General features: G+C 40.8%; 1 protein-coding gene across 2 annotated transcripts in view; it reads right to left on the reverse strand.

Annotated features, from left to right (window-relative positions):
• The window catches only part of CATSPERE (catsper channel auxiliary subunit epsilon), a 160,888-nt gene that overhangs the window by 33,436 nt on the left and 105,827 nt on the right, over positions 1-21,625 (reverse strand). For both annotated transcript variants that reach the window (XM_055095140.2, XM_055095109.2), the window contains exons 14-18: positions 18,265-18,317; positions 15,071-15,121; positions 13,375-13,408; positions 13,225-13,304; positions 1,243-1,342 (exon numbers count right to left, since the gene is read on the reverse strand). In XM_055095140.2, the coding sequence (XP_054951115.1) occupies positions 1,243-1,342; positions 13,225-13,304; positions 13,375-13,408; positions 15,071-15,121; positions 18,265-18,317 (318 nt within the window). The remainder of the gene's footprint in view (positions 1-1,242; positions 1,343-13,224; positions 13,305-13,374; positions 13,409-15,070; positions 15,122-18,264; positions 18,318-21,625) is intronic.

The following is a 21,625-nucleotide window of genomic DNA, read 5'->3' on the forward strand; positions in this document are numbered from 1 at the left end:
AGCGTTTAACCTTGAGGTATAATGGAAAGGTTTGAGAAGGAAGAGACTGATGGGAGTCTGGACCAAGGGCGAAGATGGATACAATAGTATAGGGATGAGACTGTGCCGAGGAAGCAGACCAGGAGAACTTACATATTAGGTGCTGAACAAGCATAGGTGGAATGTGTGGTGGGACGGATGTATTTGGTTACATAATTGAAAGACAATTGCCAGTCACGGTGGCTCACGCCTGTAACCCCAGTACTTTGCGAGGCCGAGGCGGGTGGATCAATTGAGGTCAAGAGTTCGAAACCAGCCTGGGCAACATGGTGAAACCCTATCTCCACTAAAAATACAAAAATTAGCCAGGCGTAGTGGCATGTGCCTGTAGTCCCAGCTACTCAGGAGGCTGAGGCAGGAGAATCGCTTGAGCCCAGGAGGTGGAGGTTGCAGTGAGCTGAGACTGCACCACTGCACTCCAGCCTGGGCAACAGAGCGAGACTCTTAAAAAAAAAAAAAAAAAAAGCAAAAGAAAGAATTCTTGCAATACTCTGGGGGATGGCAGGTGGAACTCAGTTCTCTTGGCTGCCATCTAGATGGGTTATACTTCTGGATAATTAAGGTGTCTGGTAGATAAGAACATTACTTTGGAAAGAGCCATCCCTGTTTTTTGTTTTTTTTTTTTGCGAGTGAAATCTGTGGGGAATATTAGAAATCAGTGCTGGTAACTTCTAGAGAGGCTCCATCATGACAGGAGGCCCTCAGGGCAGGATAGAATAAGGGAGATTCACCAAGGAGGCCAAGAGCAACCAGTCCTGGCGGGTGGAAGGAAGCCGGGAGAGTGTAGGGACACTGAAGCCAAAGTCAGCGGGGTCAAATGATGCAGGGAAGTCAAGTGAGACGAAGCCCAGAGTGTCCGTTTGACTTAGTGCAAAAGTGATAAATGTCCTAAAGCCAAAGGCAGACCCATAAATAATCAAACACTGAATACAGTTTGGAGAGAAAAGAAGACTCATAGAGTTGCAACATCCTACTATAAATGTTATTTTATTTTTTTCTGACCCCTTTATGTCTGTCTTATGTGACAACTTCTATTTTTCATAAACGAATTTTAGTAGCCATATAATTTAATCTAGAGGTGATTTTTTTCCTACCCACTGCTGCCTTATTCTATTTTCCTTAGATTGCTTATTTATAAATTTAAAACAGAAAGACATTGTGTAGTTGCATGCTAAATTCTGGTTAAATCCAAAGATGCCATACCTGTGCCATAGTATTATTAAAGCTATAGTCATCCCTGCCGTGTATTTCCCACACTATGAAATTTGCTTCAACGTCTTTAACATAGCCATTATCATCAAATCTGAAAGAAACAACAAACAGAAAGATACTAGTTTAATATAAAATAGAGGGGTTAAGAGTTCCAGCTTCTGAGTCAGAAGTGCTTAGGTTTAAATCCTGTCTTTATCACTTCATAAAGTGATAAAGTAACTCTAGGGGAGTTACTTAAACTCTTGAAGCCTTGATTTTTTTTTCTGTAAAATAATAACAGTACCTATTGTTTAGGTGTCTTTTGACAGCTGGATGAAATAAACAGATGTTCTTTCATTCAGCTCTCAAAATAAAACCTGATAGTAATGAAGGAGAAATGTTTTACTTTTTGACCATTTGGAACTCTAAGTTCTCTTCACTGGACAGGGTCCATCTGTTGATCAGGTGAGGGTAGCTTAGGCACTGCTGTCATGGGTGTTAGCAGGGAGAAAGACGGAAGGATGTGATGGATGGAGAAAGGGCAGAGCAAGGGCACACAGCAGGATGCCCTGTTGTCTTTTAGCTCATATATTCATTTGCTGCCTATTATGTACTAGATATACTAGAGAATGAAACCACAGAATTACTATGATGAGAACGGAGATGCTGCAGATCCCCCTAGGAGGAACCAGCTGGAAGGTGTGGCTGAGTCTGGAAGGATCAGTGGTGTCAGTAAGTCGAGGTGAGGCTGAGAAGCAGACGTAGCCTGTACGCTCCCTGGATCTACAGTCACGCCTAGCCCATGCTCAGAGAATGCAAGACGACTTCTACCAACAGCAGACACCAGCAAGGGGAGTGCAAGATGGACCGGCTACCCCTGCCTTGATGCTACAGCTGGAGACACAGGTCCCATTGGGCTTATTTACCGCAAACTCAGTGAGTGTTCAAAAGAGCTGTAGTGCTTCATATTAATATTTTTCTCCCTGCTACCATGTGAACATAGAGGCTTGAGATCAGAGCTAAAAGTTCAATTCTTGATAAAGTCGTGCCTTTGCACACCAGAACTTGTGACCGTAAGAATGGTTACATGTTTTCCTTCTCCGTCAGTTACTCCCATATTTCCGAATGAAATTGTCCCCCATGCCTGTTGGGTAGAATTTCACTTAGGACCTTAGTGTCAGGCACTTGCTTCGAGGCTGCTGGCTCTGGGACTGTCGCCCCACCTTCTCCTTCTGGTAGAGCTTCTTGCTGCACTCACTGCTCTGTGTCTATCAGACAAAATAACAGGTCCTTGACAGTGTCTCCTGACTCACTGCCCCATCTCTGCTTCACCTCACATTTGTATCTGGCCTTCTAGGTCTGCTACAGCTTGCTAACACCCAACCCTTGTTATTAAAAGCCTTTATTGTCCCATTCTCACAAACTGGGGACAAAAATTTTAAATGTCAAAAAGTGGTACCTGAGAAGTTATTTTCTTTCCATCCTATTTAGTTTTGAGAAGTCATGAAGAGATGAACTCAGAAGGTTAGTTCTCAAACAGGCATGACTAGCTAGGGATTGGAGGATTGGTGTTTGGCTTCTTTTCTGACGGGGAGGAAGGCCACAGAGTATTCAAAAACTCTACTGAGAGCTCTGGGACCCTTTCGCAACAGACAAATGCACACATATGCAGGCATACATGTATTTTTGTATAGTTTCAGAGATTTGGGTCAGGCTTTAGCAAAGCTCTAATTCTAGGAGCTTTGGAAAGAACAGAATGTTTGCATCTTCCAAAAGTCATCAGACTATTGAATTATTACCATTTATTGGTATTTTAGAGATGGGGTCTTGCTCTGTTGCAGAGGCTGGAGTGCAGTGGCACAATCATAGCTCACTATAACCCCTAATTCTTGGGCTCAAGGGATCCTCCTAACTTTAGGACTACAGATATGTGCCACCACACCCAGTAAATTTTAAAATCTTTTGTAGAGATGGGGAGTCTCACTATGTTGTCCAGGCTCATCTTGAACACCTGGCCTCAAACCATCCTCCCGCCTCTGATTCCCAAAGCACTGGGATTACAGGTGTGAGCCACCATGCCTGGCCAGATTCTTACATTATTAAGAACTAGTTGCAAGCCATATATTTTATTAAAAAAAAAAAAATCTTAATTGAACTGAGCTGGCATCTTTTGCAAGAGCAGTATGCTACAGTGCCATCTAGTGGCAATAAGTGTAAATTACATGACCCATAATTTCTGGGTTTGTAAAGATCTTTTACAATGATGTTTAATTTATATCATTGAATGTATTTGAAAAAATACTTGTCTATATAAGCATGGCTTATTTTCATGAATGTTCTTTAATGTAGGGTATAATACTAATTAAGCCTAAGAAATGCAGAAATGTTACTAGTTGGCAGCTCTTCCTTGCAATTTGTAACCTCCCCACAATGGTAGTTCCATTTTGGGAATTGGGAAAGAGACCTCTCAGTGCACCTGCAAACCTATTAGACAAATCCTTGTGGCTATCCCATTGTATTAACCATGACTTTAATTTTCTGTATTCTGATGCCATAACTTCTGGGGCCTTGCTGACTCTAGGGGGTCTGTGGAAGGTTAGCCAATTCCTAGAGATAGTAACCAACTCTTCCAGGAGCCCCTGCCTATGAAAAGGGGTTCTTTATTAGTAGCCCTGGGCTACTATCCTCCTACCCTCATCACCCCAGAGGCAGATACCCTACAACCAGGGAGAGTCCCTAGTCCCCAGAGCCCCATTGAAATTATTCAAAGTAGCCAATTTCAAACGTGCTTACCCTGCCTCTCCTATTCCTTCCCACAGAAACTGCAATAAGGCTCTGCCCACATTTCCCCCTCACTCCCTCTGCCTCCTGACTGACCCTGATGTTTCCATGTGTGGCCCCATGGAGCATGCCTTGCCCCCAGTTTCTAGGGATCTGTATGTATAATGCACTTCCTTCCTGATGGCCATTTCCGCGTCTGTATATCTTACCGTACCCGACTAAAGCGAATCCTCAGGACCCTTAAAACACCCAGAATATCTGTTCCTGAACTCCCTGCAGGGTAACAAAGAAATCCTGCCCCACTGTTTCCTCTAGGGCTGCTTCTGTGGCACTGAATTCTAGTTTGGGATTGGAGAGTGATAAACTCATCATCAAATGCTAGTAAGTGTGAGGCAAGCCCTGGGACTCTGAATCCAGCTGTGATGACTTGGGTTCCCAGCTAGATCACACTCCCAGGACTGGCTTCCTTCTTATGAGTGTTGGACAGTCAATCTATTGTCCTTTTATCGGTAAAACTCTGCCGAGCCTTGTACCTGAGCCATTCCCTATAACGTTAAGGCATTTATTGTAATCCAGAGACCTAGACTATGGGCTAATTTCCCGGTGGCCACCCCTGCTGCTGATTCTCAAAGCTTGATTGATTCAAGTCTGCCAGAGTCTCAAAGTGAGCAGCTAAATTCACCTCTGATAAATACCTGATCGGATACCTGGTTTTCAACTATATATATTATAATTCAGTGGAACTGGACAATGGACCTTACCCATCTGTCCCTCTGTCGTTGGCCTCTAGTATTCAGTTCATTATCTTAGGATAATTGGAAGTAAAAGGTTTTATCAAGTGATTCCTAGTAGCAGACAAATAAGTTATTTCTAGAAACAAGTGCTGCCACAAAAATCCCAAATAGTGCTGTTCCAGTAGACTACTCTCCCACCTCACCCTCTCCCATCCCCCACTTGTCCTCTCATCTGCCCCTTGACCTCATAGAGATTTCCAGTTCCCCAATTCCTCCTTCCTTCCCCTTCCACTTCTTCTCCTTCCCCTTCTCCCCTTCTCCTCCTTCTTTCTCCTTCCTTCCTTCCGTTTCGCTCTGTTGCCCAGGCTAGAGTGCAGTGGTGCAATCTTGGCACACTGCAAACTCTGCCTCTTGGGTTCAAACGATTCTCCTGCTTCAGGCTCCCAAGTAGCTGGGATTACAGGCGCCCACCACCACGCCCAGCTAATTTCTATGTTTTTAGTAGAGACGGGGTTTCACCATGTTGGCCAGGCTGGTTTCGAACTCCTGACCTCAAGTGATCCGCCCACCTTGGCCTCCCGAAGTGCTGGGATTACAGGTGGAGCCACCGCGCCCGGCCCTCCCTGCTTTCTCACACAGCATTTCTCTCCTGCCTTCTCTTCGTTCCCTACTCAGCCCAGTCTCATGGCTAATCATCTGACCCCCAGTTATATTTATCCTATTTTTGCTGGTGAGAAATCTGTCAGTCTAGGTGACATTCCATTGTAGGTAATCTGTCTTATTTATATGACAGCGTATGTAATTTTCCCTTTTTCTTTGCTGTTTTATGGCTTCATTCTGAGGTATCTGAGACTTCATGCCAATCCTCAACCTTCTGACTTGGGCCTTAAATTCTGAAAAGTTTTCATATTTTATTTCTTTTCATTGAATGTTGCCTCTCTTTTCAATGCATTTTCTGTAATTTCCCCTTCTGGAAAAAATTATTAAGCACATGTTGAAATTTGTCCTTCTGCTGAAATTGTTTCTTACCCTCTTTCTTATTTCTTTATCTGTTTACCTATTTGTATTGCATCCTGGTTAATTTCCACATCCTCTTTTTTCAGTAATTCTCTCTCCACCTATATCTAATCTGGTTTGTAATTATGTCTAAAATTTTGAATTTAATGACTACATTTTCATGTCTAGAATTTCAAAATTTTAAAAATATGCCTACTTTCTTTTCATAGTCATATTATTTCCTTAGGATTTCTATTTTATTTTTCCTCTTTATTCATTTTTGAACACATTTTCTATATTATTCAGATTGTTCTGTTATTTTTAAGCATTTGCTTTGTGTGCTCATTTTTCAACTTATTTTATCTGCTGACTCGCCCTCATGGGGGTCCATTTCCTTAAATGTTTGTAAATTTAGATGATCGATTCTTTGATGGTGGTGACTTTTCCAGTGAGAATCCTATGTCTCTGGATTTGCTTTTCCAGTTACCTTTGTTTCAAGGGGGCATTTTTCATATGGCACTTTCTGTGACTAAACTCTATTCCTATTAGGTGTAAGTTCAGGTCCATAGGAGGCCTGAGGTGAACATTTTGGTGGACATCTCCCATTCTTATAGGAGGTATGTTTTTGCCTACAAATTCATGTAGGTTACAACCTTCCTTGTGATGACCTGGGCATTAAGCAGAGTTTTCTAGTCTCTCTCTCTCTCTTTTTTTTTTTTGGACTAGGTAGCTCTTAATATATCCTGAATTTGTGAAAGAGCCTCTTGGCCTCACAGGGGCTTGAAAACCCAGCTTCCAATTTCTAGTTCCATTATCCTGGGCCAGTACCCCTGGATCGCACAGGTAGGCTGAAGAGCATTGCTCTAACTTTCAGTTTTCTCTTCGCTTCTGAGAGTCCGCCTTCTTTCTTTCAAGCTTAGTTATGTACAAAGTATTTTTGTTATGTTTTATGCAGGATGACGTGTCTATCACGAGAGGGAGTCCCGTCACGTCCTAAGTTGAGGGAGTGACTCAACTTAGCTCAGTCTGCTATATTACTATAATCAGAATGACTCATTTCTAACCTTCCTTTCTTTATCCTCAAACTGTAAACATACTCATCTATCTTCCTCTTTAAAAAAATCCAGGTCATATTTTGTGTTTTTCTCTATAGGTAAATTCCTGTCTCTTTCTTCTATTTTCCAGCCCAAAGCTGAAAAAGTGTAGACTATATTTTGCCTCTACTTGTAAACTTCTCATTGATTTTGCAAACCCCCTGCAGTCTGGCTTCTCTTCTCACCATTGTGTAGAAACTACTCTTACTTGAGGAAAGGTAAGGAAGCCACTCGCTGCATCTGAGTGAGTGCGGTGAAGTTTAATGGGAGAAAGGTAACAGAGGCAGAAAATCAAATAGAACCTTGGAAGTCATTGTAAGGTCTTGGCTTTTACTCCATGATAAGGATTTCGAGCTTTGGAGCAATGTGCTTTGACTTTGTTTTCAAGGTTTTACCCTTGCTACTATATGGAGGCAAGAGTGGAAGCAGAGAGAGCAACAAAAAGCCTGTTGTAATAATCCGGGTCAGTGGTGATGACTTGGGTCTGTAATAGCAGGCATTGACAAATAGATAGACCCAATAGGCTTTGTTTATGGATTTGATGTAGGGTGTATGAGAGAGAGAGGAGTCAGGGAGATTCCAAAGTTTTGGCCAGATGAGCAAGGATGGAGTTGCTACCACTTAAAATGGGGAAGGCTACTGGTGGAGCAGGTTTTGAGGGGAAGATCAGAAGTTCAGTTTTGGACAGGTTACATTTGATATATCTATTGACATCTAAGTGCAAAAGTGATATATGTATTTAGCATCTCAGTGGAGGTGTCAGTCTGGGGTTCAGGAACTGTATCTGATTACATTTTATACACCACCTTGCAGTTAGATTTGAGCCATGGCAATAGGTTCTGGATAATGGGATGTGGGTCGAAACCACCTCTAGTTCTAAGCCTTTAAAACATCCCATACAATCCTCCAGTCTTTTTCCCAGACACGGTGGCAAACCAGGAGAGACCATGTCCGGACGATGTAGTTCTATATATCAGACTATGACATGGAGAGTTAGGCACTGGGATTTTAGGGTTTATTTATTACTGAAGCATAGCCTAAGCATACTTGACAGATACAAGGGGAGATGGTCAGGCTGTAGATGCAGTGTTGGGATATATCAATATATTGAGACATCCTGGCCCATGTGACTGGATGACAACATTCAAAGAGAAAGTTGAGATGGGGAAAAGAAAAGAAATCCCTGAGCCTCCGGGCATTCCAACACTAAGAGGTCAGGGAGAGAGAGAGCCAGATGTCAAGCTTCTGGCTTTGTAGTGCGAGCAACAAAAGAGATAATTAAATATGGGTGATGTTGAAAAAAGCAAAAATATTTTTGTTTAGAAGTGTGTCCAGTGCCACACCGTGGAAAAGGGAGGCAAGCATAAGACTGGGCCCAATCTCCATGGTCTCTGTGGGTGCAAGACAGGTGAGGTGGCTGGATTCTTGTACACAGACACCAAGAAGAACAAATGCATCATCTACGGAAGAAGCAATTGGAGAATCCCAAGTAGTACATCCCTGGAACAAAAATGATCTCCACTGGTGTTAAAAGGAAGGCAGAAAGAATTGGTCACTGCCTTATTTACTTAGAAACCAGAATTGTCTCATGATTTTATGTGTATTGTAGTGTCATTGATCTAATATACCAGGGTTCAGGTCATGTATGACTGGCAGAATATTTTTGTTGGACAGCCCTAATAAGTAAGACTGGCTTCTGGTTAAATGAATATGATCAGTTTTTTTGAATTTTGACAGTAATTCGGACTCAGTAAATGCTATCCCTGTTTCCCCTTCTACAGATATGATTGGGCTTGATGAGTAATGTTCAACTTTTCACAAAGACGAGAATGCCATCCCCAAACCTACTGGAGACTGGTTTTTAATTTAGATGTGTATAACTAGTTATATGAATATATTTTAATACTGGAAAAATTCTTGCACTGTCTCAGAACCAAGCAAGACTCACATGTTCTTTAAATTTGTGTTCATTTGCCTGTGAAAGGCAAGGGCTGAAGATAAGAATGCAATGTTTATGTTTTTGGTCTTAACTCTGCCCATTTAATTAGAATTCCCTGTATCTAAAATGCTGCCTTTTACTTATTGAAGGGCATTTTAATGGTTTATGTGTAATATCAAATAAAAACACTTCTCGCACTTATAGATGACACTTGTCACCTTTTAAAAGTCAGTGTGACAAGAAATAGTAGCAAGTTAAACTTTACTTTCAGACTCTTGACTAAGTTGGACTAAGTATTAACTTAGGATTGTCATTAAACCGCTATTCAAAAACACAGAACTGTAGAATTACTGTGTGTGTGTGATTGGCAATGGTGCTTTGCCAACTTGTTAAAAGGATTAAAGTAGAGGAGCTATATACAAAATTATAAATTATAGGTGATCGTAAGACTTAAGAAAATTAAAAACAAAATCCCAGATCATGAAAAAAAAAAAAAAGAAAGAAATCAGGGAGGAACTAAGTAATTAAGGGGGTGCTACCAGCAAGGAAGCAGAAAGAATAGGAGAATGAGCTATTCTGGAAGCCAGATGAAGAAAATATTTCAAGTAGGGGTAAATGATTAACCGTGTCAATTCTTGTTAATGAGATCAAGGAAGGTGGGACCTGAGCATTGACCATCGGTTTAGCTGAATGGAGGTCACTGATCATGTTGGCTGCCAGTGCCAATAGGGTGGTGAGCACAAAAACCAGGCTGAGGGTGATTTGGGAGAGAATGGGAGAAGAGTTGATGAGAGTGACCACAGAAGCTGAAGGGCTAGTAGGGTCAAGAGAGGGTTTTTCTGTGATTGTGTTTGTTAATTTTGTTTTGCTTTGGTTTTTGGTGGGAGAAAGACCTGTATATTTGTAGGATGAGTCAGTAGAGAGGGAAAAGTTGATGATACAGGAGAAAGAGGAGGACAGTTTCAGGAGCAATGTTCTTGATTAGGAAAACCGGTGGGGATCTAGCTTACAAATGGAGGGACAGGTCTTAGACAGATGCACAGACAGTTCATCTATAGTGACAGGAAGGCAGAGAGAGTTCCTGGTACAGTTGCTTGAGGATGGACAGATATGGTGGTGGAAGTTTGTGGAGGATCCCTTCTAACTAATGTCACCTTTGAGTCATCCATGTTCCTCATTCTCTTTCCCTTACCACTCACATCTATCAATTATCAAGCCCTGCCTATTACAATCACTCATTTTCTTTTTTTTTTTTTAAATTTTACTTTAGGTTCTGGGATACATGTACTGAACGTGCAGGTTTGTTACATAGGTATACATGTGCCATGGTGGTTTGCTGCACCTATCAAGCCATCATCTAGGTTTTAAGGGCCACATGCGTTAGGTATTTGTCCTAATCCTCTCCCTCCCCTTGCCCCCCACCCCCGACAGGCCCTGGTGTGTATAATCACTAATTTTCTTATACAGGATTCTTTTTCTTTGTCCTTGTTGCTATTTCAGTCATCTGTTTTTCTCTTCCTAGTGATGCAGGTGAACCCCACACTTGGGGCTCAGCTTGGGAGGTTTTTTGGCTTCACTCAGGAAAGAATTCAAGATGGAGCTGACAGTGAAAGAAAGCAAGTTTATTAGAGTGAAGCGTACAGCAGAATGGCTGCTCTGTAGACGGAGCAGGGCTATCCCATAGGCAGAGTAGCACTCATGGATTGCTGGCTAGCTATATTTATACCTATTCATAAATATATGCTAAATAAGGGGAGGGCTATTCAAGAATTTTCTAGAAGGGGGGAAGGGACTTTCTGGAACCATATAAGAAAACTTCTGAGTTATTGCCATGGCATTTGTACTGTCATGGTGCCGGTGGGAATGTCTTATGCAAATGTATTATAATTCCAAGTGCTAGCTGGTTTTGGCCAGTTTCTTGGCTACATCCTGTTTTGATCGGCAGTGTTGTGAAAACAAGTCCTGCTGATCTCCTCACCAGGACTACCAATACAGTTGACTAGCTGGTCTCCCTACTTAGATTTGTTTCTCTGAAATTCATCCTCTACCCCTCTCCCAGAGAGAACTAGCTAAAGCAAAATTTTTTTTTCTTTTTTGAGACGGAGTCTTGCTCTGTTGCCCAGGCTGGAGTGCAGTGGCGCCATCTCGGCTCACTGCAAGCTCCACCTCCTGGGTTCACGCCATTCTCCTGCCTCAGCCTCCCCAGTAGCTGGGACTACAGGTGCCCGCCACCACACCCGGCTAATTTTTTTTGTATTTTTAGTAGAGACAGGGTTTCACTGTGTTAGCCAGGATGGTCTCAATCTCCTGACCTCGTGATCCGCCCACCTCGGCCTCCCAAAGTGCTGGGATTACAGGCGTGAGCCACTGTGCCCAGCCTAAAGCAAATATTTGATCATGCCACTCCACCGTAAGACTTGATAGAAGGCCTTCCGTGGTGTGGAATCCACCTAGCTAGCTTCCTGGCCTCTTCTCCTGAGACTTCATGACTAATTTTTGCCTCAACAATATCACACCGTTTGAACTATAAATTTTCTTCTTCCAACTGTCTGTTTTACTTGAAAGACTTACCCAGCAGAATTCAACATTACTCTCCCCACTTCTCTCCTTCCCTCCTCTGCCTCTAGCAAAATACTCATTATCCATAAGACTCAGTGACTTAGCTCAAATGCAAGTCTTCTGGAACATTTCCCAGAGCCTCGCTCTCTTTATAGCTGGGTTGGAATCTTTTGAGTTTCAATACTATCCACCCACACTGCTCCATTCTGTCATTACACTCAGCATATCTGCGCATATGTTTATCTGCTCTATCAGACTCTTCTGCTTCTGAGGGTAGAAATCCTGTCACTTATCTTTCCATTTCCAGGGCCTAGCACCGTTCTTGGTGTAAAGTAGGTGTTTAGCAATGATGAACTGAAGAGTGCACTTCTCTGAGAAAGAAGATTAAGATTTTTTAAACTTGGCAGGTTAAGCATTACATAAACAAACACGAAAACACAAACACACTAGGCCTCTGGTAGGGAAAGCAGTGCTTCAGGTGCCCAGGAAAAGCAGTGACATGATTGGGTGTCTAGAAGAAGATCAAAACTAAGAAAGCAAGGAGATTAGCTGGATAGCATGGAGAGCTCTGAGAGACGGACTGCTGGAGTATGATTTAAGATGGAAAGGGCACATGGTAGAGTCTTAGAAGTGCCATGGGCGAGGGTTAGGGGCCAGACCATGCTGGCAGAGGCCTGCAGGATCCCAGTGGGAAAAGTTCTGGTAGCAAAACTAAACTGGAGCGTCTGATTCATTACTTCTATACCTACCCACCCTAAGAGATCTCAGAAGCTGTCTGCAGCCTAGGAGGTCCCCAAAAGCTGAAAGCCTTGACTAAGAACATTTTGTTGATGTTTTAGACATAGGAATTTTACTTCCAGCAGTCTACCCTAACAGCATACCTGGACTCGTGACCAAACATGTACATGAATGGATATTCACTATTATTTATTTACAATAGCAAAAAATTTAGAAATATGAGTCGTTTACCTCGTATTTTTTCTATATTTTAAATTTTGTAACAAGCTGTATAACTTTTATAATAATAAGCCAAGAATAAAAGAATAAAGTCAGAGACGAAAGCAAACAAATACAAAATCACTTGGAAAAGTCTTCCTAATAGCATTTCATTCATATTTTTATTATGAAATATTATTCGTTTTTGTTTTTTGAGACAAGGTCTCACTCTGTTGCCCAGGTTGGAGTGCAGTGGTGCAATCTTGGCTCACTGCATCCTCTACTTCCTGGGCTCAAGTGATCCTCCCCTCTCAGCTTCCTGAATAGCTGGGACCACAGGCACACACCACCATGCCTGGCTAATTATTTTAATTTTTGTAACGACAGGGTCTTGCTATGTTGCCTATGCTGATCTCGATCTCCTGGGCTCAGGCCATCCTCTGCCTCAGCCTCCCAAAGCACTGGGATTACAGGTGTGAGCCACCGTACCTGGCTGAAATATTGTCTATAAGAATTGATTTAGGGATAATATTTTTGAAATGCCCTCAATGTACTTGTTGGCAATCTAGTTTCTTTCCTTATAAGCTTTCATTTATTATTGGCTTGTGGAAAGAGAAGTTATATCACCTGGGGAAGGTAGTTCCTACCAAATAGGCAGGGGTGCTGGTAGGAGCCTGGGGAGAGATTCAGAGGGGATAAAGCAAGGGCTTCCCTGACAGGCAGGCTCTCAGCTCTCTTACCCATTGAAATTTCGGCTGCCAAATAGTAATGTCCCTCAACATGCAGGGACCATCACGGCCCAGCTTTGTATAACTAGTGCTGAAAACCAAGTCTCGCATATATTGAGTAGAGTCAAAAATACGTGTTGTTAGATGCATGATCAATTAGTCTTGTTTTTGTACTTTGAGTTTGAAACTTTCAATATAAGTTAAAATGTTGATGAGAATATACTTACAGTTGAACCACAGGTTGAAACTTTTCTGTGAAGTCAAGCCTCAGAGGGCAGCCATATTCTCCCCAAATATACCTTACTCTCTAGAAAAGGAAAAATACTTTAGTGATTTTATATATTTGGTCCATTGACAGAATTTTATCATTTTCTTACCAAGTTTTTCGATGGCTGATGCCTCAGATATGACCTGTGAAAAAGACATTCCTCATTATTTCTCTTTCCTCTTTTCAAACTTAAAACTAAACCCATGACTTTGTTTAGGTAAGGAGGTATCACAAAGGTCAAACAGATAAATATAATTATGAAATACTGAGGCACTTTCTACATGTATATCCACACGTATTAACACGTTCTTACAACCACTAAGGTGTGAATTACTGTCCTCTCTTTGTAGATCTGGTACTATTCTCAGAAATTGTGTGAAACTCGTTCAAGGCTACAGACCTCGCTTTACTACTGAGCAGGATGTGTGACAATAAAGCCCATGTTCGTTGTGCTATTCCAATGCAGTTCTTCCCAGAATATTAACAGATGAAAGAATAAGATACATCAGAATCAGTAACAATAGATGTGTATTTTAAAACTTCAGATGTTTCCTAATTTAGATTTCTCACGAGAGTGGAATGCTTCATGTTCATGAACTCAAGGACTTATTCCTTCAAAATCACCTCCCCCACATTCCCTGTCTTCTCAGTCCTCACACTTGAACCACTGTTTCCAGCCATATGTTCCATGTATGTTACCACGTTGCAGGGGACAGACTCAGGAAACCCCCATCACAGTGACAGAGTCTATTTCATATTCTTGCCTTTCAGGTGCAGCTGCCAGCTAGACACTAAAAGGTGGTGTCCTCATCAACTATTAAACATTTTCTTCTCATCCTTGTATTTCACCAATGGCTTTCACTAAGCATTGCAACCTGGAGCATCTAGGCTGGGCCACTCTCCACCCTGCCTTAATGAATGAAATCACTTAAAGAATATGCCTACTGGTTAAACATTCTTTCATTTATTTTAATTAATAAATTAGACTACTTATTAGTTTAAATAATAATTTCTAATTAGAATTAGAAAATTTCATAGCTTTTCAAAGATGCTTGTAAATATTTCAGAGGCTGTGGACTTCTATATTTTGACAGTCTAACAAATATTTAACATTTTAAAATGAAGATCTTTATCTTACAATGGTAAAAGTCAAATTTTATTTAGTTATATCTTTAATACATCACATATTAAAAATAAATATGCATACAATTAAATATAAAATCTAGAAAAAATTCAGTTAGTAGAATATTTGATGTCAGGACTTTCCGGGTAAATATATTACTTCTAACTAGCTGAACTACAGTCTTGTAGAATTTAAGCCACCATGCCCGGCTAGTTTTTTGTATTTTTAGTAGAAATGGGGTTTCGCCACGTTGGCCAGGCTGGTCTTGAACTCTTGACCTCAGGTGATCCACCTGCCTCGGCCTCCCAAAGTGCTGAGATTACAGGCATGAGCCACTGCACCTGGCTTCAGTCATGTAGAATTTGAGAAAAATTATGTAAGGAAAAAAAATTCTTGTATGTCTTCCTTAAATTACAGGGAGCAATATGAGATTTGAGACTACATATATGTAAATGAGGCTTGCTTTGCTTATCCAATTAAATTGAAGGGGGAAGACTGACTCTTGTATGTTTCAGGAAAGTTAATTATACCATCTACACATTTTGCTTAATGCTAAAACTGACTGCACAGTGTCAAGCCGAACACATGGATGCTAATAGTAATCCACTGAATAAGTACTGATTGTAAAGTATTGGTACTACATTAATATAAAACTCAGTGCTTATGTTAAAACATTTCTTACTTTTCAATCACGTATGAAAAATCATGGTGATGACATCCTTTTTTACTAAATCTACAAAAGACAAAACATAATGAAGTTGAAATATCATTTCTTAAATATTTGCAAAAACATTTAATCATTTAACTCAGTGATTCTCAAACAGGAGAGTGTCAGAGAATCATCATTTACTGAATTAGAATCTCTGGTTAGTGTGTAGCCTTAGCATTTCTGTTTTTAAAACATCAGTTTCATAAATGTTTCAGGAGATACCAGAATTTGAAATCTACTGATTTATCTCTTATATTTGATACATGCTTATTAAAAATTATAGCAGATGCAGGGCTTGGGGAGAGGTTGCTCAAAAGATAGACAATTTCAATTAGATAGGAGGAGTAAGTTCCAGAGGTCTATTGTACAACACGGTGACTTTAGTTCATGATATATTGTATTCTTGAAAAACGCAAAGAGAGTAGATGTGAAGTGTTTTCTTACCACCAAAATGATAACTATGTGAGGTAAGACATATGTTAACTAGCTAGATTCAGTCAGTCCACAATGTATTTTAAAACATCATGTGGTACACACTAAATACATACAATTTTATCTGTCAAATCAGAACAAAAACCAAAAACTCCCCAACACAGAAAGAAACAAGAGTTGGCATGGAAGCAGAGAAATTGGGACCCATATATATTGCTGGTGATAATGTAAAACAGTGCAGCTGCTATGGAAAACAGCTCGGAGGTTCCTTAACAAGTTAAACATAGGATTACCATACAACCTAGCAATTCCACTCCTAGGTAGATACCCACAATAATTCAAAACAGGTGTTCAAACAAACACTTGTACACAAATATTCATAGCTGCACTATTCACAAAAGCCAGAAGGTAGAAACATCCCAAATATCCATGAACTGCTGGATGGATAAACAAAATGTGGTACATCCATTCAATGGAATATTACTCAGCCGTAAAAGGGAAGGAAGGACTAATACATGCCTGTTGAACCTCAAAAGCAGACTAAGTGAATGCAGCTGGACACAAAAGGTCATATGTTGTAGGATTCCATTTATGTGAAATATTCAGAGCAGGCAAATCCATAGAGATTATGGTTTTGAGATAGCAGATTATGGTTGCCAGGGGCTGGGGGAAAGGGAGAATGGGAAATGACTGCTAACTGGGTAAAGAGTTTCCTTTTGGGGTGACAAAAATATTGTGGAACTAGATAGTGGTGCTAGCTGTACAACATCGTGAAGGTACTTAATTCCATTGAATTGTATACTTTAGAATGGTAAATTTATATTATGTGAATTTCATCACACTTTTTAAAAAGCTGCCATGGTAAAACACACATGCACACACAAAAAAACTCATAGAAAATCTATCAAAATGAAAACAAATTTCTTTGGACTGTTTTATTAGACGTAAACTCCTTTTAAATGCAAGATTTCTAGTTGCTACTATTGTGCAGGTAAGGAGTTATTTTAAGGATTAACGTAATTTCTAGTTAGGGTTCATAAGACAGAAGGCTATAATGATTGTTGTAATTATAGGAGTTTTTAGTTAGGTAAATTATTCATCGACCATTTTAGCTGGCTGCTTCCAGTGGAACTTAGAAAGAACCCTTGTCACCACCATTTTTAGATAGATATTGGAAGTCTAGACCATCCCTCACCCTGAACACAAATTGCCAAGAGTTGACAACTCTCCTTCATTGACAAGTCCCTGGCTCTCCAAAAGTATCTTGGACCCCATGCTATTCCAGGTCTCCCTTGGTGACTGTAAAATCCATAGGCCCACTGTAACTTGAGCCCAAGATATTAAGAGTTTTTAGGGTTCCAGGGAAGTGGGTCATTGACTAAGAGGCCCAGAGTAAGGTCCTAAAATCCATGTTTTCAAAACATGTTATCCAAGTGATTCTGATGAGTAACTGAGCTTGATAGTTATTATTCGGACCCTTCTAGAAACAGACTGCTTCAAGCTGCTTTCCATCTCACTTTAGACGGAAATCGGGCCTGAGAAGGAATTCTGCATGCAGTGGTACTGGGAATTGATTTTGGTAACATGTTTGCACCAGTTATTCTCAAATGTTAGTGCTCCTTGTAATCTCCTGGAAATTTTGTTAAAATGCAGATTTTGATTCAGCAGGTGTGGGATGAGGCCTGAGAATCTACATTTCTAACAAGTTCTCAGGTGATGCCAGTGTTGGTCCATAGGCCATACTCTAAGGAGCAAAGATGTAAATCATCCCTGAAATAGGATGATACCGGCTATATAAATCAACTAACCTTTTTGCATTTTCTGGGAAAGGAATTACGGGTGCAAAGATGTTAGGAAATGCAAATTTAGGAAATGCTGAATGAGATGCAAATACTTAATTATCAATCCAGCAACTGATTATTACAACTCAGTAATAATTAAAAGATTATTAGAATGACAGAGGAGTAGACATTTGTTTTGGATGTCAGCAAGTAATTTCATAAATACTCAGATAAGAGTCAATGTTCCCCCACTCTCACCCCCACTCCTAACTGAAGGAAAGGAATCACAATAAATTTCTGTGTCTGTTATACATTTAGCCTCAGCTAAACAGATTTGTGTATGCTGCCTTTGATTTTCTCCCACGTAGAAGAAAGAGAGCTATGGTGAATGGAAGACACAGAGTCCAACATGCTTCATCATGAACCATAGTAGAACCGACAAAATTCACACGTTGGGATTCTCTAGGGCAATCACTGTGGTTCTGCTAGGCTTGTTCTAAGAAATTTCCCATAGAAAATGGTGCAGAAAACTGAGGCTTCTCTGATATGGGTGTAAGCAGTTCTCTGATGGAAATGAAATTATAACTGGTTTGAGAAGGCTGGAAAACAGGTAAGTGTTTCTCCCTCCTATTTTTCTGGGAATGAGCCGTAGACTGAAGAGTTGAGAGAGGCAACTGTGAAGGACAGAAACTGGCTTATTAAAAGGGAAGGTAGAGAAAAAATGCTAGTAATAGAGAAAGAGGCTAATTCTTTTTATTTTTAGTATGATTCAAATGTAGTATTTAACTTGGCAAAAGTTTAAACCAATTGAATCTAGGCATGAACGTCAATTCAGTTTTGGATTTCATTGTGGATGTGTCAGTCATTAGGCTATTATCACTAGAAGTTATCACTTAGTTTACCATTTGTTTTAAAACCTAAAGAGTAACACAGGTCAAATGGAAATATACTTACCCTTTAATTGCAATGAATTTTTTATCATCACAGCCAACAGCTATTTGGAACACCTAAAATGAAGTAACTTAGGTAGTGAGTTCAGCAGTTCTGATTCATATGATCTAAAATATTACAGCTAAAACCAATTGCATTTTAGATTTAAAATAATAACTTGTAAAATGTAGGGTTCTCTTATACCACTGCTCTGCACTGTTTTCTTCCTCTTTCCTTGATCACTTTTTTTTTCTTTCCTTCCTTTTGTCTTTACTGCTCATGAGGCCCAAAAGTTGGGTCTCTCCTTTCTTACATTTGTGTCTCAGGGAATTGATCCAAATTCATCTTTTTTTTTTTTTTTTTTTTTTTTGAGATGAAGTCTTGTTCTGTCGCTCAGGCTGGAGTGCAGTGGTGCGATCTCAGCTCACGGCAACCTACGCCACCCAAGTTCAAGCGATTTTCCTGCCTCAGCCTCCCAAGTAGCTGGGATTATAGGCATGCACCACCACGCCCAGCTAATTTTGTGTTTTTAGTAGAGACAGGGTTTCACCATGTTGGTCAGGCTGGTCTCAAATTCCTGACCTCATGTGATCCACCTGCCTCTGCCTCCCAAAGTGCTGGGATTACAGGTGGGAGCCACCACACCTGGCTCAAACTCATCTTTTACCTGTTTCTCTACAACCATGACTATCAAATCTCTACTTCCAGTTTGCACCTCTGACTCAGCTGGCAGGTTTCTATAATCTGTCCAGCTACTAATCTGACTTGCTGTTTTCACTTTTGTAGACCAGTAATTTCTCAGGGTACTGAGCATCACGTGAAATAGCATCTTACTATTGTTATTCCTCCTTTAAGCAGCAATACTCTATTCAAAGGAGCACTGGCCACAGGCTAATTATTAACTATTAAACCACTGTCCTCATTTTATGGATATTTATTCTAAACATTACTCATAATTGCTTTTTTAAAGAAATGCACATACGTGCTTTGTTTGAAAACAAATGACCTGTGGATCCTATAGCTTTGTTAACACAGCCCACGCTTCTCTGTAGGTCAACTTTGGGATACAGTGGAGAAAGGCAAATGTAAAATCAAACAATGGCATCATATAGCCAGGCTGTTCCATGATGCCTTGTTTCATGGGCTGGAAATGCCCAGGAAGGGCATTTGATATGGAAAAGGCTAACTCTCAACCAAATAAAATCCCATTAGAATCTGATGCAATAAGTATATTGCATCTATCCCCACATGTACCTCTACCGTTAGTAGCAATTTTTACCTTCTCTTTTTAACAGATTCAATACTTTTGCAGTAAGAACAGGGTAGAATGAATATTACACACAAAAATTAAAATAGAATTTCATGGAACTTTGCTAAGAAGATAGGTTATATCTGGTAGCTGGAATGCATTATATCTAAAGATGAGACTATTAGCTTCATTAAATCTCAGTTATTAGGAAAACGAATTGTTGCAAAATATCTTACCCTGCTTGTAATGCTTAGATACATGTTGCTTAAAAATAATATACAGGTTCCATGGAACTAAAATACAATTAATTACTATACAGATATTAAAGGAAGGCTTACAGAGATAGTGAAAGTTAAAAATAAAGTGGATGAATGCTTTAGCTTTATTTATAAGAACTGTCAATTTTCCAGGCAGAGAGTCATGGCTGCTTGTAACCAGGGTCCTGGTTCTCCCTCCGCTGGGATACCTACTTCCATTTCCACCTGGCTCCAGGACCCCTGCCCTTCCAGCAGGCTGTCTCAATAGGGTCTACACACTTGCGTTCTGCCTTACGCATGTTGTTGGATGTTGCACATTTCCACAAAGCAAATCTGGAAAAACTCTAATACTCCCTACCGTATAAGAAGGACTTAGGGGTCAGGAGGGTGGGGATAGAACGATGTCCAGCCAAGTTTGGTGGCCTTAAAGAGTTGACGCTGCTAAACCAAGACCTTTTGGTCTTCATTTCAAAGGCATGCTTCACAGTGGGAGTGCATATTTTATTTCCTGGACCACTTGACTTCATGCACAGGGCCTGATTTGTTCTCCCAACCACGCTACCCACAGTCCTCACCAGCCACCATCATTAAATCTTTGCTTTCCTGATCAGAATCATTGGCCTGCCCTTTATCTTTACTAAATTATCTATATAAGGGTTGACAAAGGTTCTCAAATCTATCATAGTCAGGACCCACCATCACTTGATGATCTCATTTGCAATGTTTCTTCTCTTCCTTGTCCTAGTTGAAAAAAATCACCCCAAGCCTCAGGATCAACCACCATGGCTAGGATTAAAAATATGAGTTAACCTGTAGGTGGATATTGAAAAGGAGTTGCAGGTATAGTGTAGGGAGCACAAATAATCCTGTTTCCTGGAGTACCCACTGCTGCAGGGCTGACACATATTCCCCAGAACTGGACACCTAATTAGAGAGATTCTGACATATGGCCTAAATGACAACATTTCTCCTCAGTGCAGAGACAGAGCCGGACAGCTCCTGCCTTAACCAAGAGTCGGACACAGCGTATTTCTTCTAACCAGACAGATTAACTGACCTGAGACAGGGATTCTAAAGGCCCTCAACACAAATGCTGTTAGATAATGCACTGCACAAAGCTGTAGTCACCCCTCCCAGGGAAAGTTCATCTCGGAAGGATTTACTAAGGCCCTCTGGGGGCTGGCCTACATTTCTGCATTTCCAGTTCTTGGTGCATGGTTAAAAAGTGAGATGCAGCCTTGTTGGAGCTGCCAGTTCTATTTGCTGCTCTGCTGCAGGCTCTGAACACTAAAAGATAAAGACAACAGGCTCCTATTCAAATAGTGCAGTCCATGTCCCTTCAGTCCAGCAGGTTTAGCAAGGGCCTAACTTCACCCAGTGGGTAAGTCTGTAGGCCATGGTTCTGTGTCTACACAGAGCTGGGTCCTATGTCTCTACAATATTTATCTGGGAGGCTGATGGCTTGCTAAGCCATGAGTGTGGGAGCACAAGGAAGGGACCTTGTGGTTGAAGGCATACTTCGCAGTTGTGTGCATGTTTTGATTTCCTTGGCTGAGTAGAGGACCTGCCTCTACATGGCCACATTTCCTGTTGCCTGAAAGGGCTACCACATCTTTCCTCATTCTATTTCAGTGGGTAGGTCAGGACAAACTACCTGCAGTGGGCACAGAGGATGGCTAGATTTGTCCTGTCCTTGTCTGCAGGGTACCAAAGAGGAAACAGAAGGAAGAAGCCAGTATATTAGATAATTACTATGTAATAGGCATTGCTTTGGGTACTTTACATGAATAATCTCATTTAATACTCTCAACAACCCCATAAGATAGATGGTACATTTTCCCTTTTACAAATGAGGCAGCTGAGGCTCAGAGTAAGTAGC

The sequence above is a fragment of the Pan paniscus genome, chromosome 1, assembly GCF_029289425.2.
Source record: "Pan paniscus chromosome 1, NHGRI_mPanPan1-v2.0_pri, whole genome shotgun sequence".
NCBI lineage: Eukaryota > Metazoa > Chordata > Mammalia > Primates > Hominidae > Pan > Pan paniscus.